The sequence below is a fragment of the Ahaetulla prasina genome, chromosome 1 (assembly GCF_028640845.1).
Source record: "Ahaetulla prasina isolate Xishuangbanna chromosome 1, ASM2864084v1, whole genome shotgun sequence".
NCBI classification, from domain to species: domain Eukaryota; kingdom Metazoa; phylum Chordata; class Lepidosauria; order Squamata; family Colubridae; genus Ahaetulla; species Ahaetulla prasina.
The window spans coordinates 224,596,309-224,620,531 of record NC_080539.1 but is presented as its reverse complement, the minus strand read 5'-3'; the positions used below and the strand labels follow the sequence as shown (position 1 = coordinate 224,620,531).

The 24,223-nt window shown below is 38.6% G+C and overlaps 2 protein-coding genes across 5 annotated transcripts in view; both read right to left on the bottom strand.

The window, feature by feature from the left end:
* Positions 1-2,573: 2,573 nt before the first annotated feature.
* Positions 2,574-13,250, bottom strand: CD302 (CD302 molecule). Of its 3 annotated transcripts, XM_058191966.1 has the most exons (6): positions 13,126-13,250; positions 8,944-9,054; positions 7,588-7,710; positions 6,603-6,776; positions 5,361-5,387; positions 2,574-3,278 (listed from the first exon to the last, which is right to left on the bottom strand). In XM_058191966.1, the coding sequence occupies exons 1-6, from the start codon at positions 13,211-13,213 to the stop codon at positions 3,091-3,093; spliced, it is 711 nt and encodes a 236-aa protein (XP_058047949.1). In that variant the 5' UTR covers positions 13,214-13,250; the 3' UTR covers positions 2,574-3,090. The 3 variants fall into 3 exon arrangements, with proteins under 3 accessions (XP_058047949.1, XP_058047957.1, XP_058047958.1); XM_058191974.1 differs by lacking the exon at positions 5,361-5,387; XM_058191975.1 differs by lacking the exon at positions 8,944-9,054 and having other exon boundaries at positions 13,126-13,242.
* Positions 13,251-19,211: 5,961 nt separating this feature from the next.
* Positions 19,212-24,223, bottom strand: part of LY75 (lymphocyte antigen 75) — a 91,545-nt gene continuing 86,533 nt past the window's right edge. Inside the window, exons 35-36 of one of the 2 annotated variants that reach the window (XR_009156202.1) lie at positions 23,703-24,140; positions 19,212-23,541 (exon numbers count right to left, since the gene is read on the bottom strand). Coding sequence is in view for 1 of the 2 variants with exons in the window: in XM_058191890.1 (XP_058047873.1) it covers positions 23,956-24,140 (185 nt within the window). In the remaining variant the exon portion in view is untranslated. Of the gene's footprint in view, positions 24,141-24,223 lie in introns of both variants that reach the window. The other variant, XM_058191890.1, reaches the window with a different exon arrangement.

The window sequence follows — 24,223 nt, the reverse complement described above, 5'->3', positions numbered from 1 at the left end:
CCAGAGTTGATAGTGCTGGCTAATTAAGCCATCGCTCGGACAGAGGCGAGGGAGGACAGAACAAAACCATAATGGGGATAGGTTTTCTGTGTTGCTGATAAGGCTAATGTCTCCTAGGTGAGCTCTAGGATTTCAGGGCTGCATCTATACAGTTTTCCTGGCAACCATTCAGAAATGACTTGCCATTTTTCCAGGAAATCACTCTGAGAATGATCCCTTTACAGAGAGCATCCTTTTCCTGTTATAGGAATACTGGTAGTCCTCGACTTACAACAGTTTGTTTACTGACCGTTCAGTAAACGTACAATGGCACTGAAAAATGTGATCACCTTTTGTAACCTTCTGACAAGCAGAGTCAATGGGGAAGTCAGATTTACTTAACAACAGTTTGACTAATTTAACAATTACAGTGATTCAATTAAGAACTGTGGCCAGAAAGGTCATAAAATGGGGCAAGGTAACTTAACAAATGTTTCACTTAGCTACATAAATTTTGGGCTCAATTGTGAGCTCTGTAGAACATAGTCTATTTACTCCAAATCAGCGTCCGTTTTAAACTTCAGAGTATTCTTTGCAGATACATTCATATAAAATACATTCATATTGCTTAACTTATCCTTTTGACTACTTCAAAATGAGTTGCTTGAGATTCAGTGGGAGAAGGGGCAATGCAATCTAGGCTCCTGATCCAAATAAAGTCAGTAAAGCTATCATCTAAAGTACATTGTTCCTTCCACATAATAATCCCTCTTACAGTTAAGAATTCCCACTAGAGTTTCAGCTCACACAGAATTCTTTGCATCTAAAAAATCCTTGTTGCACTCAAGCAGTTGTTCTATATTACTCCTGTGTAGAGTTGAATATTTCTTTGTAACACAAATAGTCCTTGACTTACAACCAATCATCTAATGACCATTTGAAGTTATAATGGCACTGAAAAAAGTGACAACCAGCCCTTGCATTTGCAACCATCACAGCGTCTTTACAGTCATATAATCAAATTTGGGCATTTGGCAACCAATTTATGACATTTGGTCATGTGATCGTCATATGTGGCCTTCCTAGCCAGCTTCCAACTAGCCAAGTCGATGGGAGAAACCTGATTCACTTAATGACTGAAGTGATTTGCTTAACATTTGTGGCAAAAAAGGCTGTAAAATCAAGTGCGACTCATTTAATAACTCCCTTGCTTAGCAACAGAAATTATGATCCCAATTATGATCGTAAACCAAGGACTACATCTATGAATCTTAGTTGATAGAATACAGCTGGATTGGTGGGAAATTTTGACCAACTGTAAATAAATTACAGGTGATCCATGTTTGGTGACTACATTTAGAACTGGCAACTTGTTAAATAAAGTGGTTGCTCAGTGAAACTGCAACTCTGTTTATGATCTTATTTCAGCTTTCCTTTGCTTTACAGAGCTGCAAAGATTGTAAATATAAGGATTGGTTGAAAAGTTGTTTCTTCAATAAATTATAACTGAATATGCCCTGTTCAGTCACTAAACAAGCACTGTATTCTTCTAAGACACCCTTAGCCCAATAGATCGCTACAGTAGTTTTTGTAGAAAAACAGGTTTTTGTTTTATTTCAAGAAAGATTAATAACTTGGCAAACAATACCAACTTTTACAAGTCCATATAGGTAGTCTATACATATTCAATGCTTTAAAACTGCAGTCCAGAGCTTGTTTATCATCTTCTGTTAGCTGCTGTTTTTTTGAAATACTGGAATGGAGATATGACGGCCAACCTTAAGGACAAGTTAAAAAGGAGAGCAAGTACTATCAAGATTTTTTTTACTTATTTTGCAGTAAATCTTTGTATTTGCTGCTGGGAGCTGTAATCTCAAAAGTACTGCCTATGAAGGCTAGTACCTCATTTGGAAAAAAAAATAAGCGATTAGAGCAAAAAAAAAAATAGTTACAATGTTCTGAGCTACAATCTTCTACATTCTCTTTCCTTTTGTTTATGAAAAAAATGACTAAAATTAATTTAGAAAAGATGTGGGGGGGAACGGACATTAGACCTGTTTAACAAATATGGCCTTTTCTCTGGCACCGAGAGGCATGTAATCATCTAAATTATAAAGGTCAGCTAGCATAGTAAAGATGTGATTCACATATTCAACCATCCAAATGATTATTTTGATATAATGCTCATTCATATAGAAATATATGTATTTATATTTTAGCCTCATTGTGACCAATGCTAGATTTCCACCTGCATTATAACGTGAGGCAACCACTGAATAGTATCTTATTCAGCCTCTGATGATAAGCAGTAATTCCCAAACACCATGTGCCTATCAGTAATTGCTAGCCTAATTGTAAATACTGAATTGCTTTATGTATGCAATTCTAGAAAGGCCCGTTTTAGTTATTGCTTTTATTCGTGCTCCAGAAGGTATAAATATTGATAATCAAAATTTTATTTCAAAGAACAGAATATTAAAATAGACATATGTAAAAAGATTAGGATTGTGCTGAAGGTCCTTGCCATAGTTCCATATTTTGTTAATATTCAAAAAAACGTAGACATTCACTAAGAGAATAAGCAGACTTCATGATAAAGATACAATCTACAGGTTTTAATAAATTGTTCTGTCCATTGTTCATGATTGCAGTTGCTCCACATATCTTAAAGATAATAATTTACAGTCTTGCATTTTAAAATTTTGGGAATGATAAAAAGAGTTTTTGTAGAGACTTTTAGCCCACAACTGGAATTCTGAACTTCATAAACAAATGAAAGATTTCAGGATTCAAGAAATGAAAGATGCTGTGAGATTTGTTGGCAAATGTCTCACCAGAATAAGTTTAGCAGTGTTGTTGAAGGTAGGAGCTGCTTCCTTCCAAAGGATCTTTGGGCATTTTGGATAAGAATGATTTCTAAACTATACATATTATTAAAAGGATATCAAGCATGTTGAAAAATGCACATTTAGATAGAAAATCACTTCATATATGTAAAACAATTTAACAAACATCATTTGTCTTATATTTCATTAGAATACAGGATAGTTGTTTTGAAGATTGCTTTTGTACCAGGACCCCTTTCTGTAACAGTATCTAAATGAAAACAGTTTAAGCAGAATATTCATCGTCATCTATAAAAAATGTTTCATTGTCACATGGAATTTGAGTGATGGAATTATGTGTGCTACAACTTGGTCTAGAAGATATCCTCCTTTGATAAAGAAACCAGAGAAATGCTGCAGAGATTGCCACAGTTATTGTTGATATTATGACTATGATGCTTGTCCAAGCAGTTTCTGAAACAATACAGATTACAAGAAAAGTGCATAATTAATTAGATATGTTGTTTTCTGCAATTACAAATATTTTTCAGCTGTTATAACATTCTGATATGACGACCATTTCCCTGATGCACAGCTTTTTATTTATCTAGTAAATCTTTTAATTATACCTGGATTACTGAAAATCTCCATCTAAGATATTACTAGCACTTAGATTTATATACCCTTCACAGTGCTTTACAGCCCTCTCTAAGCTGTTTACAGAGTCAGTTTAAATTGCCCCCAACAATCTGGGTCCTCATTTTACTGACCTCGGAAGGATGGAAGGCTGAATCAACCTTGAGCCCATCAGGATCAAACTGCTGGCAGTCTGCAGAATTAGCCTGCAATACTGCATTCTAACCACTGCACCACCATGACACTTGGATAGAGCAGATACAGATCAATGGACCATTATTTTAATTTTCTAGGATGTGGGGAATTATCTGAGATCATAAACAGATCTAGAAATGTTTCTTTAATACTTTGATGTTGCCATGTCACTTATTAATTTCTATATACTGTATTTTTCGGAGTATAAGAAGCTCTGGACTATAACCTACCTTATTTGGTGAGGAAAACAAGAAAAAGAAATCTGCCTCTGCCTCCCAGCAATTTTGCCTCATTGCAGCAAATAGCAAATAGCCTGCTTTACTTTCATTTTCAGCATAGCTTGATTAGCACAAGAAAAAAAAATGTTCCCAGCAATTTACCTCCTCGCAGCAAGCAGTAATAAGCAATGGCAATATCTTCAGCCTGAAACAGCTGAGAGTCTGTTAGCCAATCCAATGGACAATCAACTTGTGCTAATTAGGCTGTGCTGAAGGTGAAATGGGCTGTTTCTTCTTGCTGCTTGCTGCAAAGAGGTAAATTGCTGGGAGGCAGAGGCCAAAGCTTGATTAGCTTTGGGGCAAGTGGGTTGGCGGGGCTACATTCAGTGTATAAGACACACCCAAATTTTCACCCCCTTTTAGGGAGGAAAAAGGTGCGTCTTATACTCCGAAAAATACGGTAGGTAGCCCTTGACTTAAAAAAAGGTAAAGGTTTCCCTGTCCCATCATGTCTGCCTCTAGGGGGCAATAGTCACCTCTGTTTCTTAGCCGAGGGGGCTCGCATTGTCTAAAGATTACAACTATTCATTTAGTGACATTTGAAGTTACAATGGCATTGAAAAAAGTAACTTGATCGGTTTCACACAGTTGCAGCATCCCCACAGTCACGTAATCAAAGTTTGGTTGGTTGGCAACTGGTATGTATTTAGGACAGTTGTGCTATCCCAGGGTCATGTGAGCACCGTTTGTACCCTTCCTAGGCAGCTTCTGACAAGCAAAGTCAATGGGGGAAGCCAGATTTGCTTAATAATTGCATGATTCACTTAACAACTGATGCTTAGCAATGAAAATTTTGCAATCAATTGTAAGTTAAGAACTACTTGTATTACTTGGTCCTACATATGTGGTAAGTAACTTCTACTGCTGAGGCATGTTTCATTATGCTGTTTCAGATGCACACAAACTAGCTTCCTTATGCTCACTTTTGCCATTTTAGAATGCACCAAGTATAATCTTATCCTGTTCACCCTAACATTTAATTAGTCTAATAAGAATTTTAATAAGCTTGAAAAATGGTTGAATTACTGCCTTTATGGAGTTCTGATTTTTCAAGTCCTGACCGATAGAGCTTCCAGTGGGCCTGTCCCCATAATATAAACAAATTCTCTAATATGTACCAGGCAAATGGCAACAAAAATGTGGGGAATCAGTGACATTTAACAGTGAATGGATATCTTTAATACAGCTTCTTGTATATCCAAATAGAATACACAACGATAATTCCTTGCTTAGAAAAAAGGTCTATTAAAATCAGTGGGATGAATTAAATTAGTCATGGCTAAATTACATTGATGGACCTGCTGTTAATTATATTCACGCATGGAACCAATCCATGATAACTGTGAATGTTACTTCTTGAAAAAGAAAACTCCTAAGAAATAAAAAGACACTATCTTAGCACTGTTTCATTGCTAGACAATATAAAGGAAAAAAAGTGATTACTCACCAAAAAAGCGTGTTTTTTCATAAAGAACTTTAGCAATATGCAGAGGAAAAAATGAGAATGTATTAATTTGGATGTACTTATTTTTTTTTTTTAAAAGAAATCTACATTTTACTATCAGAGAAGTAGTGAAAATAATTACTATCCAATAGTTGGCAATAAGCCACTTAGTGACCAAATAACAGTAAGCAATATAAAAACTAAAAAACCTGCTCATTCAAAAGTGTGCATGTTGGTGTGTGTGTGAAATCTATTTGAGGTAATTTCTGCGTGGATCTCCTTGGAAATGGAAATTGTGGATGTAAATTAGATGGTTATTCAAATGCAGGTACAGTACATGGGTCTACTGACTACAGTTTGATTCTAGTGTTTATTCATGTGCTAGCATAGTAAACCGAATATGTAAACCATATGACTGGAGTGTGTTTGTGAATAGGAAATGAATGAAATGTGATTTGCATAATTTCTAAAAGGACAGATAACCTCTTGCTTTCATTGTAATGAATTATATATTGATAATAGATAAAACACCATACTATTGAAGAGTGTTCTCTAAAAAATTTCCCAAGCAAAAATCCTTCCCCAATCATTTGAAAACACAGCATTGCGCTGATGAGATATGACCTGGGGATATATCACCACCAATAAGAAAGTTGATACAGCTAGGAAAGGTACAGTTCGTTTTCATTATGGGACAATTATTGACCCAGTTAAAACTTTAGAAAACCTAGTATGTGAATAATTAAGTCTTGAAGTTATTTGGTTTCAGTGCTGGAATCAGGAGACATCCAAACCAATGTCTTATTGAATTAATCTTTGGCAACTGCTTTCTTAAAAACACTTTCTTAAAGCATTTTTCCTAATTATGCTTGCTGTAGGAATAATCAAAAGAGTTTGTTTCCTAAATGTGGTAATGGGGAAGACATTTAGCAATAACTCTACCAGAGTTGTGACTAAGCTCCTTAATAAGGAAGTATGTAGGTAATTTTTTTTGCATCTACCTTGCATGTTCTATGTGAAAAGCCCAATAGCAAGATAGAGTACTGTTTCCAGTTTCTCTTGAATTCATTTGCATTCATTTCTAATTAATGTTATCATAATTATGCATATATGACTAGTATAGGAGAACAAAATAACAGCAGGACTTGAAAGCCCTTCCACAGCCTCTGAAATTCCTAATTTATAATAGAAATCTTCAATACTGTAGCATTTTTAAAGCAACATTGTAGCATGTCTCTTACATACCAGTAGTTTCACACAGGATCTTAGTCAGTGGAAGATGTTCACAGGAGACTTTTTTCCATCCACCTGAAGCTGTATGCATAGTAGCACAAGTGTTTAGAAGTTCATTGTTACTTTCTTCCTCTAGCCAGTTTGTAAAATTTACTTTGGAATCATCATACCATTTGAAAATATCATCTGCAATACAATAGATGTATATTTATTTTTGCTTGGTTCATAAAAATGAGCCAAAGTAAAAACTTACATTGACTCGATCATTTACTAATGTGGTTTTAATTTTAGTGGTTTTTTTAAAAAATTCAATTTAGTTTAGATTGCTGCTTTAAAGAGAAACAGCAGAAAGCTTTAGAGAGGGATTTTTTGCCCATTGCCTTAAATACATCAGCCCTGGTACAATGATAGCCAGGGACAGGTCTTTGTGAATTGCAATTGTACCCTTTATCAATAGCAGATAACACTTAGATTCCCTCCTGGTAAAAGTCTGTCAGCCTATTTCACTTTTCATGCATCTGTCCCATTGAAGAGGCCTTAGCCCCTGTATTCATTCTGCACCCCTAGTGTTGTTCTTCTAGGCTTTGCATTCACAATTCTCTCTGAATTGGCCCATTTTCCAAAACCAGAACAAGAGAGTTCTTAGATAAATTACATCTAGAAAGCTTTTTTATCTTAAGAAAAGAAGGATAGTTATTGTTTTCGGGGGAAGTTAGGAATTGATGATTGTAGGGGTATAATTAAGTTGGGATGAAATTTTTTTTAGCATATGTTTGTTTTATTTTTAACTATACCTTGTGCTCGTTCCGGGAAGTCGGGGGGGGGGAGGGGGGTTGTTAAGGGAGGGGGGAGGGGAGGTGGGGGAAAGGGGGGAAAATTTTTTTCTGTAAAACTTTTTGAATAAAAAAAAAAGAAAGGAAGGATAGTTCTTAATGCAAATGTAGTTCAAAAATCGAGAAAAGGTGGAACCTATGTCTAACAGGATTTGTTCACTTACCATCTGTGTCAAAAAACATGCCAAGAGATATGTATTCTGGACCATGCCAATTTGAGTGAAAATTACTTTGAATAAAGGTATTTTCATCTTCGCTATTTATAGTAATAACATCCGCTCCGGAAGCTGCATTCAGGAAATAAAGACAAAAAATTAAGGCTGAGTGTCAGTTCCTGTGAATGGGAATAAATGCTGCAGTTGTATATTGTTAGCCTGGATCATCCTGGCCACATGAAAAGATGAATATAAACTGAATAGGCAAGTTCAGTTCTTTTACTGTATTATAGAGTTAGTGGCCTATATTTGTCTTCCAAAAACATCAACACTCTCTGCAGTACTTAAGGATGCATGTGCATGCATGTACAGGCTTGTGCTGCACAACAGACAATGCCAAAAGATTTTCCTAAAATAAACAGTCTGGGAAATTCTGGAGTAGAAATCAATGAAATAGCAGTTCTCTCTGTCTCCAGCATTAGAAATGATTGACAGTATACAAGCATTTATTTATTTATTTATTTTATTGTTTAAATTTCTATACCGCCCTTCTCCCAAAGGACTCAGGGCGGTTTACAGCCAGATTAAAACAATTGATACAAAAATTAAAACCATTTTAAAAAGTGAAAATTCAAAATTGGCTGGACACTATAAAACCAATAAAAAACCCATTTAAAAACCCATTAGGCCAGTCCTGCGCGATGGAACAGAAATGTTTTCAGCTCACGTCGAAAGGTCCGGAGATCAGGGAGTTGGCGGATACCTGGTGGTAGCTCGTTCCAGAGGGTTGGTGCCCCCACAGAGAAGGCTCTCCCCCTGGGGGTAGCCAGCCGACATTGCCTGGCCGACGGCACCCTGAGGAGACCCTCCCTATGGGAGTGCACTGGTCAATGGGAGGTCGCCGGTAGCAGCAGGCGGTCCCGTAAATAACCCGGTCCTATGCCATGGAGCGCTTTAAAGGTGGTAACCAACACCTTGAATTGCACCCGGAAGACCACCGGAAGCCAGTGCAGCCTGCGCAGGAGAGGTGTTATATGGGAACAACGAGTCGCTCCCTCTATCTAAATCAATGCTAAATCAATGCACTTGGGAAAGTCTGCATTCCCCAGCAATAGAATGAAATTGAATGAGATCAACCATAGAAACCCAAGAGCTTTCCCTGCTGTACACTCGGCAGGTCTCTATCCTGAGCAAATAATGTAACATGATCTCTTAACTACTGTGAGAACTAACATTCTTCAAAATGGCAAACAGACATTCAGATGTTGAAAGGACCCCCTGTTCCTCCTCATGTAGGCTCAGCTGATTGGTCTCATTGCATCACACAAGGTTGGGATGAGATTGGACAGAACAGAGCTGTCTTACCATTGCCTTGGCACAGCTCCCTGGCATCATCCATACCGTAGATCTCTGAGGATCCCTGAAGTAGAATATAGCAGCTCTTTTGGAATGGAATCCAAGCAATGGAAGGGCAGGCTGCACAAGGAAGAGAACATGAGACCATCTGTTTCTGTTGTCAATCCCAGCTTCACAACATACAAATGAAGTGAAAGGAGTTTCTCCAAATGTTCATACAGCATTCAAGACAAAATTTATCTACATGGCCTTCTTATTTGGATTATTATATGTTTAAGAAGGCAACAGGACCAGTTAGTTAAAAAAAAAATCTGGAATTTCTGTTCAAGAGGCAAAGTTTAGAAAATTAGTAGTAAAAGGAAACCCAGATAAACTGATTGCTGCCTATCCATCCTAAAGGGGCCATTTAGGAATCATTGCTTATCAGGAAACTCCTCCTGCCTTGTCCACCCAAAACCTTCCACTTGACCTTGATCAGTGAGGGCCAAGGGAAGGAGGACTCAGGAAGGATGATTTTGCAGAACAGGCATGCACAAAATGGTGGATGTGGCTCCCCGCCCCCAGCACTTTTGGAGTAGGAGAATGCCATGCAGCCAAGGTCATCTCCTATGTTAAGATTGTGGCTATAATTTTAGCCTTTTCTGATGTACCTTTCTTTCTTTTCAGTGGTTAAAATGTATATATGTTTCCATTTTTATAACATTGCCTTCCCAATGTTAATATTAATCTCCCTTTCAAATTAAAAACATTGCATCTATAAGAGTTTTCCCACTTAAATTTTCTCTATATGGTTTAGACTACAACAGAATCAGGATTATTGGGACTGTAACAAAAAATACCAGGCAGGAGAAGGGTAGGTCAAAAATTCGAAGGCTAATTTTAACAGAATTAAAGGGACTTCACAGAGATCTGCCTAAAAATAAAATAAAAATGGTAAGCCCTAAACTTTGAGGCCTAAAGAGCAATTTGTGAATGTTCTCCCACCCTCTTTTAAAAATGTCAGAAACAAAGTGGATTCTATCTGAGGGGGGAAAAATGGCCGAGAAATCTTATGTCATGACCAGGATAAGGAAAATAAACACATACAATAGAAAGAGCAATACTCTGCCTAGCTAAATATCAGATTAATCCTACAACCCTGTGGCAGCTGAAGATATGTGTATGTATATGTATTTGATTCATTCTATGTCATCAAAATAAAACGCTTCACCAAACTCTTCAGAAAACATGCAGTCAGATTTTATAACTTCTTGTCCTTGGAGTTTAGCACTATGCCTTCAAGGATGGGCGAGTAACTCAATAATAACCATGTTATTGTTAGCATTTCAAGAGGGTACACTCCAGTTTAGCAACCAGTTTCACACAGAAGAAGCGCAATCTGGGTGCTAGGACATCTGCTTCTGCAAAGCAGGAGGGAGTCGGCACAAGTCAAAACGCAGATACAGATCTCTTGCTTAGAAAACGTCTTAGAAAAGATTTGGTACTAGTTATGACTTTATGACTATTATCCTTATCACTATGCAAGTAATTCTTGCAAGTTGGTTTACATGGCGATGCCTCTGAAGATCAAGAAGTTTTGCTGGAAATGCCATGGCCAGGAGATTAGCAGAGATCTGTTCTAGAGAAACATCTATTTTGTCATTGTTGCACTGGCTGTCAATGGGCTTCTGGGCCAAATCCAAAGTCCTACTGAACACCTATACAGCCCCTTATGGTGGTGCAGCTCCAGAGTACATCAGGAACCACTTTATTCAGCACAATCCCCCTCTCTTCCACAATGTGGATTGATGAATTTTAATTGTGATCTTTTTGTGTTATACACCACTCAGAGTCTTGCAAGAGATCAGTATTAGCAATAGAGAGTAGTAAGGGCAGTAATAAAAAAAGAATGAGGTGAATTGATAATGAATAGAAAAATGACAGTCCTAGGCCTGAAAATGATGTTTTCTAGCACCGAGAGGACAAATATACCTGATTTGAAAAAAAGTGTTTTGTTTTTCCTTGGTAGCAGAGAAGACTTATGCAAGTTAACTTCTCTTCACACCCCTCTATTTCACAAACCTAGCATACAAATTTCAGTATAGTATACCGTTTCTGGATAAAAATCAATGTCTCCTTATTGCTAAAGTCATCTTGGATGTACTGTAACATGGCTCTAGTGGAGATTGAATAAAGATAGTGCCTAGTTAATCACCTAGGCAATTTTATTTAAAAAAAGCACCTCCTTCCCTAGTAAATCTCCGCTCCCCCTTGTTTTTCTTTCTTTCAAACATTGACTAATTTTCCTAAATCATCCACTTCCACATAATCCAAGTCATCCTCTAATTTTTGAAACTGGTTAATCAATCAGCAGATTTTATTCGTCACAACAAGATATTACCAATCTTGGTTGACCTGGAAGAAGGCCTAGTATGGTTGAGCATAAGTAGTGCTTAGATGGGAGACCTTTAGGCTGCAGCTACTCCATAAAGTTGAGGGGAAAAAACTTTCCAGAAGTCAATGGCGATCCACTTCTGTATTGTTAGGCAGGTCGGGGACCATTGAACCCACAGGAGTCAAGCTCAATTTAACATAGGCTTTGGTTGGATTTATTGCAGATTTAACTACACAAATATTTATTTTAGGCCCTCTGTCTGAAAGCCTTGCTTGTGTTCTTATGTTGCTCAATAATTGTACATAAGCCAAACTGTAGTTTCAAAACAAAGCCGCCTCCCAACCAAATGCAATTTTCTCATCTTCTTATGGACGAAACAGGACACTAATCTGCCTGTCATTTTACTGAATTAGATTCTTCTGGCGAATGAAAAACAGGAGGAAGCAAACATTCTTTTGCCTCTGCAAATCCTGAAGTTTCCCTCCAGTCTGAACAGATCAATCAGACACAATGTCTTCCTCTTTCTCCCCCCCCCCCGACTCCCTTTCCCTCTCTCCCTCTCTTACCCCACAGAGTTGTGGTGGGGCATTTAAATAGATTTCTAAAAACCATTAAAAAAGTCCTCGGAGCAGCCCACTCATTTGGAGAACTGATATTTGATCCTGCGCCAAAGAAGGGGGGGAAATCTTTGAGCACTGGGTGTTTTCAGACTGCCCTATAAAGGGAGGTGTTGGCAGATATGCAGATGATGCCACTCTAATGGCCGAAAGCGAAGAGAAACTAAAAAGCCTCTTGATGCGGGTGAAGAAGGAGAGTGCAAAAGTTGGCTTGAAAATCAACATTAAGAAAACTAAGATCATGGCATCCGGCCCTCTCAATTCCTGGCAGATAGATGGGGAAGAAATGGAGATAGTGACAGATTTTATTTTCCTGGGCTCCAAGATCACCATAGATGGGGACTGCAGCCAAGAAATTAAAAGACGCTTATTCCTAGGGAGGAAAGCTATGGCAAATCTAGACAGCATACTAAAAAGCAGAGACATCAATCACCCTGCCAACAAAAGTGTGTATAGTCAAGGCTATGGTTTTCCCAGTTGCAATGTATGGCTGTGAAAGTTGGACCATAAGAAAGACTGAGTGCCAAAGAATCGAGGCCTTTTAACTATGGTGCTGGAGAAGATTCCTGCCAGTCCCTTGGACTGCAAAGCGAACAAACAAATCAGTCCTAGAGGAGATCAACCCTGACTGCTCTTTAGAAGGCCAGATCTTGAAGATGAAATTCAAATACTTTGGCCACCTAATGAGAAGGAAGGACTGACTGGAGAAGAGCCTAATGCTGGGAAAGATTGAGGGCAAAAAAAGAAGGGGACGACAGAGAATGAGGTGGCTGGATGGAGTCACTGAAGCAGTAGGCGTGAGCTTAAATGGACTCCAGAGGATGGTAGAGGACAGGAAGGCCTGGAAGAACATTGTCCATGGGGTCGCGATGGGTCAGACACGACTTCGCAACTAACAACAACAACAAGCGAAGAACCCCAGGGTCCCTCACGGCATAGAGGAAGCACCCCCCCCTTTCCCTAGCCCCGCCCTGAGAGAAAGAAAGTGAAAAAACACTGTGGAAAGGCAGCGCCCGAAGCTTGAAGCGCCTTGAAGCTCCCTCTCCTGCAGTGTTTCTGGCTCGTGCGCGCACTTCACTCTGGATGGCAAAGGCAGCGCACCGCCTGGCTGGAGGTCAAGGTTTCCAAAAGGCAGCAGCTATAAAGAGCCTCAGGGGGATTCCCAAAGCAGCGCTTCGGCGCCGCCCCACCTTCTCTTACCGTCGGTTCTTAAGGAAGGTAACGCGGCCGCCAGGAGAAAGCCGCCGAGAAGGCAGGCGGAGTAGGAAGCGGGCGAGGGGGCGCCCATGGCCGGGCAAGGGAGCTCCGCCCGACCCACTCGCGTCGCTCGGGGGTGGGGTGGGGGGTTGGGGCCGCACAAGCGCCGCCCACCCTTTGGGCTCCGGCCAGGGCGAGGAAAGGAGGAAAGCGGCGCTCTCCTTGAGGCTGCCGTCTCTGTCCCGCGCTTGCGGGGTTCGGGAGGAAACCGTGCTCCTAGCGCTTTCCCTTCACCCGAAGCAGGGGGTGAGGCAGAGGTTCCACCGGTGCGGTGCTTCCCAGAGTCCCCCTTGAATTTTTGTTTATTTATTTATTTTTGCGAGTCATTCTGCGCTTTCAGCGGCATAAGCGCTTCATCCGAAGAAGCAGAAGTCCTCCGGGTGAAGTTAAAACACTTTGAAAATATTTTTTTAAAAAATTCCCACCACCACCACCACCACCACCACCACCATCATCATCATCATCATTATTATTATTATTTACAAATAACACACAAGGTGGCGAACATAGCTAATACTTCCCCCCGAACTTTGCAGGGCACACTGACTTTGTAGCCCGCTGCAACGCATGTCCCACAGCAGCCTTGGAGGGAGGATATTTTAAAAATTCCATACGAGCCGAGATTGTCCCTGTGGAGGAGGAGCTGTCGAAACTTCAGCTTACGCCCTGCTATACTGTACCTTCTATAAGGACTCAGAGATTCATCTCATAACACCTCACCTGATACAATACCCGGGGAAAGTCAATCTCACATGTACAATTGCTGTTATTTGAGGAGTCTGATGTAGGATTTGTTTTTGCATGTTGCTAAATTTTGAAATACTATCAGCAAAATTAGGCAGATTTTGGCCACTGACCACCCACCACTCTCATATACCTATCTTTCCTTTTTATTTTTTAATGCTTCATATTTGTAATGATAGTCTGTGATTGTAATAAAAATATTATTTATTACTTAATACTCCTCTCTCCCCAATTCCCCCCCCCCTGGTTTAACTTTTGGCTGAGAGAAAGAAGTGAGTCAGCCACTTTCATGGTTAAGATGGGACTTTAATGCAGAAACTCCAGTTTTCTAGCCTGGTGCCTTAACCATTAGCTAGCTGGCTTTACTGGAAAGTCATTCTTTTACTCATCTTTTTTTTTAAAGTCCAAACTAGGTTGAGGGTGTTCTCTTGTCAGATCACTTTACTATTTCAAACTATTGTTGGAAGAAATATCCATCTGGGTTCAGTTCCAAGTGGGGACAAAGACACTGGAAACATGGAGGCTGCTTGGAAAGATGGTTTAATGGTGGTCAGGATCACATGGCTTGAGTTCCTGAACAGAAAAGGGCTGAGATCCTGTGTGCTCCCTGGCTTTATGCTTTTTCTGAGCTTTGACCTTTCTGGGGCACAGGAAGAGTATCCTGATTGGTTGTCAGACTCCCAGGGGGTGGGGGTCTTAGCTAATGTTGTAGGTTGTCTCTCAAGCTTGCTTGAGCCTTGCCATGTGGTAAGATTCTGTTGCTAGATGGGTAGGGGCTAATCCTATCTTTGTCATGTAGACAATGGACTGGCTCAAGTCTTAATGGTCCATTGACAAAGGTGGGGAGAATGAGTGAGCTTAGCTGAGGCTTTTAATGGCCCATTGACAAAGGTGGGGGGGAGTCAGGAAGCTGCTGTCTTTAAAACATGTTTCTCCATTTCTCATTCAGGGAAATATATTTTGCCTTTTTAAATATTTTCTAAAATATTTCATTCTTGTAGGAGGGGGGTGGGTGCTAAATTCCTACACTACTTATTGAAGTCAAACTATACTCCTAACGCCTGTTAGTCCTGGAGCACTTTGGTCTGCTATCACATCTATTTGTCTGTCTGTCTGTCTGTCTGTCTGTCTGTCTGTCTGTCTGTCTATCTATCTATCTATCTATCTATCTATCTATCTATCTATCTATCTATCTATCTATCTATCTATCTATCTATCTATCTATCTATCCTTCTTCCCTCATCATCATCTATCATCATCTTACACTGTTGACATTTTTAAAAAAATCTGAAAATACAATTATTATTTTTCTCTTAGATGTTACCCGTACTTGATTTGGAGAGGTTGTTTGAACAGTGCTTCTTCAATTAACAGGTATCTTACAATTTGACCAGCAGAGGGCATGAGGCATTTTCCTGAATATAACTGAATATGGTTATTATAATAATTTAGCTACTTTTTATTGCTATTTTTTACATGAGCAGAAATTGTTCTGCTGAAATCAACAGGACTGGAAAGTGCTCAAATATTTCATACTGGCTCTGATCCAGATGTAATATTAAAAATGAAATTCTTCCTCAGTAGTTTTGCATCTGGATCAAATTTACAAAGAATTACATATTAAATGTAGTTTGTCTCTGAGACTAGCAAAAAGGTATGACAACCCCAGCACCATCTGTCATGGATATGATGTATAACGTCCATCGGTATATTTGTGCAGTCTAAAAATATAATTTTAGAGGATGGTGGAGGAGACTCTTATTTTCTGTTTATAAAGTATGCAGACAAACAACACTTTCATCTCTTGAAGATTCCTCCATCACTGGTTTCCTAATTAAGGAATTAGGTACATAACTTATTAGGTACATAACTTATATAGAAAAAAAATATTGCAGGATGCAATCTAGGTTGGTCACTGGGACCACTGGGTTTAGTCTTCTGAGCTTTCGGATTTGTGCTGGATCCCATCTCAGGGAAGTTCTCTACTGGAATATGTAGAGAATGTGTAGTAAGATACACGTACATTTGCCTTCATTTGTGAGAAAAAAATTGTCCATTTTTTCCTCACACTTGAAATCACTAGTTTCTTCCACAATTGTAGAGGATTTGATGAAGACATCATTCTGGCACTCTCACATATTGTGGCTCCTTGATTTTGGATGTTATGGCACTGAATACATTTTATTTACATGTAAATAGACAGGAACAGAAAGGTTAAAATACAATGCTGAGCTGTAACAGCATCATACTGTGTTTTATGTCTGCTCCTGGTCCTACTTAAATGGATGACCATTTATAATAGAATTAACAAGTTTCTGAACTGTTGTGTAAAGGCATTAAATATGAATCTCAAATAGAGCTTTCTTCGATGCTCTGTAGTACACACTATTTTGGCTCCTTCCAAGAGATAACTAGAAGATGATCAGTTGTCATGCTACCTTAGCTCAACCTGGGGTAGGGTGGTATGCAGCAGTGATGGATTGCTACTGGCAAACCGGTAGCGGCAGCAGGAGGCTCTGCCCACCCACTTCTGCACATGTGCAGATGCATCGTGCGCATGTACCCACACCCACGAGCAAACTGGTAGCGATGGGTTTTGAAACCTGCCCCTGGTATGCAGAAAGCTGTGTGGTTATAGCTTTGTCAAACTGCCATGCTCACACAAGCTTAGGGACATCCAGCAATTGGCTGTAGGTCTTCTGCTTGGGTGAGTCGACTCTGAATGTTCTTGTGAAAGGAGAATAATTAAATAGGTACAGATGCCTTTGCTTCATGGATCCAAGTCCCCCTAATTACTTGCTTCTCTTCATCCACACTCCCTGTTCCTTAGGAATTCTCTTTTTGCTCTGCCATTAGTGAAGTGGCTAATGCCTTGCTCATGAATTTTTAATGTGCGTTAGATGGAGGGCTTTTTGCTTTAGACTGAAAGCAATACACTCTACCGCAAGCTGCTTTCAGTGAGATACCGCATGAATGTACAATGGGATTGGAAGAGAAAGCTTATGCTATCAACTCTGGGAAGTATAATTATAAAATTTGCTCAAACTGAATTAAGTTTAGGAGCTACAGTTCGTAGCTGTCTAATATACAGAATTATACAATTAAATGGATTTGCTTTCTAAAACGGTCTGCTATTCACTGAACTGACGGTGTTACTTACATATTGTTCAAAAGCAAGTCTTTTTTCCGACTTTATTCCTCACACTGTTCATTAATGGGTTTAAATAGCTGGATATTTGCTTTACTGGCCCATGTGTATTTTAATAGAAGAATCCCCAGGAAATTCACTGAGGACTGCAGTTTAGAATAGGACAGTGGAGAAAAAGATGAGAGTTCAGTTCTTCAACAATATTGAGAACCATCAACAGGTCAAGAAGCAGAATGGATGCACTGCCTGTCAACGTTCCAGAAAACCCCCTCCTGCAGAAAAGGCTCTGAAGCCAACATCTTTCAAAGTTCTTTTACTAGCATAGGTAAACTGGCAGTTGGATGAAAACCGAAACTGGGGATTCAGGTTCCTCCCTCAGTAATACAAACTCCAAAATCTCCACCCTCATGACCCCTCTGCCGGTCACATGTTCCAATCCTCAACCGTCCCATATCGAAGCATCACTCCGGCCACTCCTCCTCCAGATGTGAGCCCAGCCTGCCCTTGACCGACAGGAAAAATGTTGTTATGTCTAATAGCCCCTTGTACTGTCACCCCCCTCTCCTACTTTCCCACACTGGAGAAAGTGGCAGCGTGTGGAAGCCTTCGGCCTAGCATGGCTTCCAAAGCTGACACCGCCACTATCCTGGTTCCATCACAGATCATTTACAATCATGAACAACGTTGCCTCAGTACTAAATTCCAGTCTGAAAGCTTACTGAAATGAATCTAGATTCCTCCAGGGTTCTCATCAGCTGCAAGCTGACTACCTGCTCAACAACCTTCCCCAGAAAGAGTAAAAATGAGATTTGTCAAGTTATCAAACAAAATTGGGTCCAAGAACAGCATTTTGAGAAAGGGGCACACCACCTCTTTCAAGGCAGGAGGCAAAACTTCATCAAAAAAGTTGACCTTACAGCATGGGCCCATCTGTGGGTCATCTCCCTATAACTGCATTCATGACCCAGGAGAGGCCCAGATCACACCACCAGTTCATGCTAGCTTCACCTGACCAATTACAGTCCAAAGCTGACTAGCTTCACCTGACCAATTACAGTCCAAGGCTAGTAGATCTGAGTTACTTTATCTGCAGAGAGCCCGAATATACTCACAAGAACCCAACATTTGAGTGTACAAGGTCAGCTATCAGTGAACACGAGGGAGAACCATTGGTGTTTGCTGCCCTTATAGACATGAGATACTCCCTTATATTTGATTTCACCCATGCCTGATCAGTCACTTTTGTGTCTTCCTCTTGATGGTCTCCAAGCAGGGGTGAAATGCTCCCAGTTCCAACCAGATCGGCCAATCCAGTAGCGATGGCAGCAGATAGTTCGGAGAAATGGTAGCAAAAATCCCTGCCCTCCCCCGCCCAGTCGCCCACTTGCCGCTTCTTTCTGGCTCGCTCGCTTTTCCCGCCTGAATGGTAGGAATTGGTTGTAAAAAATGCATTTAAAAGGTAAAAAAAAGGCTCTGACGATCACAGCTGAGCCGCGTGATCATCAGAGCTTTTTTTTTACTTTTAAAAGCATTTTTTACAACCTATTCAGCCGAATAGGTTGTAAAAAATGCTTTTAAAAGTTAAAAAAAGATAGTGTGCCACAGCTGATCACACACCCCGTGCGCTGTTCTACTTACTCCATGCCTCCTTTTGGTGTGCACTTGCACACACCTCGCATTTGGTACATGGTGTGCACTGTGTAAGCATGCATGTGCACATGCGTTTGACGTATAGCATGCATGCACAGCCAGCGAACCGGTAATAAACTGGTTCAGATTTCATAACTGTCTCCAAGCATCATTCATGCTGGCTTCCGTTAGAACATTAGAAGAAAAAGGAATCTAGGTCCATCAAATATCCTTTATCTTTTGATCTGAAAACATAAATATTATATCTAGGGGCAAAGGCAGCATTTGGGTAGGCAAATGGCCTCCCAGCTTCTGAATAAAAATTGTAAAAATTTTGTCTTTGTGATCTGTTTAATATTGCACAAATCCGTATCACCTTAGATCACAGCCAACAAAAAGGGGAAACTCACACTTTGCTGCCATTTAAGGAGGATTTAGATTTTTACAGTTCAGATGGGAAACCCAGCTTTAATGTGCTCTCCCCTCTATAAATAAAAACTCATTAATATGAATTTTTAAACAGCTTTATTAACATCAATATTTTTTAAAAAATAATGAAGCATAAAAAATATTTTAATGAGAGAAGAACTGAATCAATGTAATTTTCTTACACTTCCAAATCTAGCAATTATTGAAGCTTTTTATAAATCTTGTTTCTTTTGGTATCACCACCACAGGTAAGCTTCATTGCAAACTCCCTACAAGAGAGCTAATTAGATACATTAAGGCATCTGTATTAGTCCACATATTTTTTTCCCATTTGTCCAAGTATATTTTTGTATGGAAAAAAAAATCAAGCAGAATTAAAACCATTTACAATATAAGTTTTAGATTGTAAATCCTTCATAGAAACAGTGGAATATTTTGTTCATGTTTATTTCTATGCTGAATGATTGAATAGCCCTATTCTATGTATAGATTCACATTAAAATAACCCGTGAGTGCAAAATAACCTTGTGTCAGTAGGGTTGCACAAACTTATTAAACAGAACATCACAAACATACACAAAAACATTACTTGCTTTTAAACTCTTTATCTTGTGCTCTTTATCTCTTGACCATGATAATCAAGTCTTGTGAAAATATGATCTTAACATAGGGTAAGTGGCCTGCCTTTGTGTGATTTGCAGGGGTTTGTTATGGGGACTCTTTTTCAGTCCTGCTATTTAGCGGCTGACGTGGTCTGGCAGAAGATGACATTAACAACTACCTCCTTGGCAAGTTGATTAAACAGTATACAAAAGTTGTTGTCAGCTATAAACTTTGATAAAGGCATTTTGGTTTTCTGAACAAGGCTTCCTTACACAGCCTAAGGTATCTACATATCACTCTTATTTAGCAGGCTGAACTTGGCTGTTAATTTAAGAACTACATCACAGGCATTTCAGCACTTTTGGTACCGATTTTCTTCAATGTAGTTCCTTAAAATGGCTCTTGTTGCAAAGTTACATCAATCCCCACGTCCTCAAGGTACAATATTTGGCAGACTACTCATTCCGAGTTCAGCTAGCAGAAACTAGAAAAGCTATCTGGAGTGCCCTTGCACAAGGATAATGCTTTATCTATGAAAAACTGCAACAAGAGCAGGGTCACTGGCCTATTTCTCCTTAATGCACTTCTCCTATCTCTAGTTTTAGGTTAGGGTTCATGTCCCTTTGACTCCTGACACCAAGCAGATACAAGCATCCAGGCATTTCTTTTACAAATGGTATATATATAAAAAAAGAACAGCCATCACTTCTTTAGTGCAAACTATCTCTTTTCTTTATTAGGTCCTCACACACATTGTGGTGACATCCCTGGAAAAATCATAGTAAAATACCCTCCAATCGTTAAAAGTCAAGTGCAGAAATGAACATACAGAAAGCAGTGCAATTAACTGCAGAAAAGATGGCTTTCTGTCCAATTTCAAAACATTTATATAACCACCTGTCTTACAACAAAATCTGGGCTGCTCTCAATCAAGAATTAAAACATTATCAGTAATAATAAAATAACATAAAAACATGTTAAAACTATAAACCTTAAAAAAATTAAAAGCAAATGTTCACTTCTAGAGAAAAGGATGTATTTACGCACATGTTTATAAAGACCACACAGGATGTCTTGAAAAAAGGAATTCGAAAGGAATAAGTTGTAGGCTTGGGTTTATGTTTTGCTACAAGGGCCATCTTTGTGCATAAAACTGTACATCCATTACACTGGAACCATAGAATATAGAATTCTAGAAGGCACACAAAACATCCTTATTTTCATAAAGGGCACATGTAGCATTTGTTTAATAAATGCTGTGGAGTGCATTTCCTCTTGTATATGAAATAGGAAACATGCTTGATCTTTTTTTTTAAAGAAGGTATCAGTAATTCCAGAGATGCATATTCACTATCTTTTAAAAGAGCTAACTTAGCAGTAAAAGTGCTAACTTAGCAATAAACCAATATTTTCCCCTCTAACCTCTGATGGCGTTCCTCTGAGGTTTCAAAAGTGGATGTTAATTATCTCTCTGGTGAGTTTCATTAAAGGAAATGTTTTAAGAAATGCTACAAATCAAATCATAAAATTGAATGTGTTTGTGGCACCTTAAAGGCTAACAAATTTTACTAGTCTTTCTAATGCCATGAAATGCTTTGGCTTTAAAGTCAGCTGAACTACCTCTTTGGAAACGCTATTGAAATCAGAAGGTTTTTATAACGTAACTTTTCCAAAGTTTATTAAGGTCTGAAAAAATATCGTGTTTACTCTGTATTGAATTGTTCCATGTTACAAATACCATCAGAAAAATCCATCCACAACAAAGAATGAGGAAGAGGAAGTTGATGGCATGAATGGCTAGGAGAAATCACCAATACAGTGCTATGGAATCAGACCAGAACAAAACATTATGGATGCTCCAGTTTAAGCACGAGTAAAGCATTCTCTGACTATGAAAATAAGACTTTAGATTACAGTCAATGTATTTCGAATACAAATAAAGAAAATACTTAGTACCTCTTTTGAAAAACATTAAGTCTTAACATAAATAATAATAATAATAATAAACAGTTTCATTCGTGAATCTGGGATAGCAAATGGACAGTAGGGTTCCAAAACTTTCATTTAGCCCTTGAACTGAGGTTAACCTGTTCCAGTGTATACGGCAAACCCAGGAGAAAAATCTAAGAAAAATAAAATCTGACAATAACTTGTTGCTATTCTTTTGTAGTAGCTACAAAAAATATAAGAGTCAAGCTTTAAAAGTTAATACAGTAAATGAATACAAATTGAATTTGTTACTTTGATCAAGATGAAGAACTCTGGGGTTTCTGATGCAGCAAGGCAAGCCAATACCTGCAATCTTATCTACTCTAGGTGGATGCAGTGGCATTTGGGTCAAAAAGGCACTTAGATGCAAGACCTAGACTGTCAAAATTTTCTCCAGAAGAGAGAGAGAGATCTGGAGATTTCCCATATGTATTTCAGTCAGCTGAATTCTGTAGAAACTGTTGTTTTCGCAGCTGCTTGCAAACAGCTGGGAGTTCTGGTTTCTACCCTCCTTTGAGCTTCAAATGAAACCTTTAAGGACTCAAGGCTTGATCAAACCTCATGTTTTTAATCACACTGGAGTTTTTACAGCCTCTTTTAAGATTGAAAATACTTCAGAACTACAAAGACTACTATGCTAGTTGTTGGGTAAATGTCCTTTCAGTCTGTTTAAAACAATGTTTTTTTCAGCTTTGTAAGTCTTCTACAGTTTTTTTTGGTAACTTTTTACAATATACACTGAAGCAATGATTTTAGAGTTGTTTTGAAAAAGTTTTAATGGCTAAGGCTTTAAATTAATTTAAGAAAGAAAGATTTCAAAACTAATTAGAAAGACCTCATGTGGGGAAAAATCTGAGTTGTTTACATTTTAAAACAAAACAAGTACATGATGGCTACTTTAAAAGGAGTTTTTGATCTATAGGTTCTGAAGAGCTTGAGCTGCTTTAATTCTTTCCTGGAAATAATGTTATTGAAGATGAACTCTTTTGAAGACAACTGAAAAGAAGTTTAAGCTGGACCTAAAAATTACAACTCAAAGAGAGAGAGGGAGAGGGAGAGGGAGAGGGAGAGAGACAGACTACAGGAAAACAGGAGCTCGAACTTTATGGGATTCAGAGATAACTGGGAGGACAAAAGAAAAAAATACAAAATTGTTTTATTTGACTGATTAAAATACATTACCATTTTTGGAAATCTAAATAAAGATTTAATATTTCTGATAAAGTTTAACAGCTTTCAATTTTATTATTCTTATCTTTGTAATACATAAGAGGGCTGCGGGAGATTTAGGCTAAATAGAAAGGGGGATTATATACTCATGTCCTTAGGTATTTTTGTTAATTTTTACTGGACTTTTGTTGATTAATAAGGGAAGCTGAAAATTTAAAAACAAGTTTATAGAAAATGGGATGAGGTATGGAATGAAGATGTAGCTGATTGTAATTTAAAAGACAGCAATAAATTGTCAATTTGAATAAGTTTATTGGGTATGAAAGGAGAAGTTTTACTATTTTTTGGAGGGAGAAGATTTTTTTTCTACACTGTTTGGTTTTCTTTTTCTCTCTATATATCTATACATACACGTTTGTCTGTAGTTTTATCTGTTTAAAAAACTGTAATTCTTAATACATTTGTTTTAAAGACAGAAGGAATCTTTGAGAGCTTTTATTGAAAATCAGAATGGCCCCAAAAGTTCTGAAGGATAATAAAAAGGATCAGAGCAGATGGCAATATCTCACTGACCTTGGTGACCTCAGAAATGGTAAGCAAGTTTGGACCTGCTTATGCTTGGATGAGAAATCCCAGATCTCTTCATTCTGTTGCCAAATAAATCATACACATAGCAATCAAAAGCTGAGCTTGACTCAAAGTAATCTTTAACTTTGAAAATATAATATTTTTAACACCATAAGCTATCACATACTTTATTTTCAATAAGTTATATTTCAAGTAATTCTCTGGCCCTCTGCTATCTTACTTCATTTGGGTAAATGGTACAGAATATCCTAATGTCAGAATCGTTCCGTGCACTATACTTCAAGCCACGTGCAAATCTCAGGTCACGAAAAGTGCAAAGTTTGATTGTTGTTAAAGATCCCTTTTTCGCCCCTAAACTTGAAAAAAAGGGAAGGTGTCAGTAAACCCCAAGAATGAAAGTCTATAGCATCTTTGAAAGATGCTCAGGAGCTGATTTGAAAATGGGTTTCAGTATGCCATGCAGAAAATGGTTATCAGTCATCATTTCTAGAAAACATGGTGTCAGTTTCATCGTCATGCATTCCCCTCTCATAGCGAACAGAGGCCAGTCCAGATGAGCGGAGTTGCATCTTTCTATACAGGAAGTATGCTAATCCAACAAGGAGGGCTATAACAATTATAACACACACTGCTATTGCCCCTCTTGAATGACGAGAGACTGTAAGAAAAAGAAGGAAAAAAAAGTTATTGAGCTAGAGTAGTGGAACTACAAGCTATATTGGTTATGTTGTTGTTGTTTAT

Bases quoted from the DNA above. Each gene is read 5' to 3' on its own strand.
- CD302 (XM_058191966.1), bottom strand. From the start codon at position 13,213: ATGGGCGCCCCCTCGCCCGCTTCCTACTCCGCCTGCCTTCTCGGCGGC. The intron at 9,055-13,125 runs GTAAGAGAAGGT...TTCCTTGTGCAG, and splicing joins ACCTTCCTTAAGAACCGACG to CCTGCCCTTCCATTGCTTGG. The intron at 7,711-8,943 runs GTAAGACAGCTC...TCCTGAATGCAG, and splicing joins GGAGCTGTGCCAAGGCAATG to CTTCCGGAGCGGATGTTATT.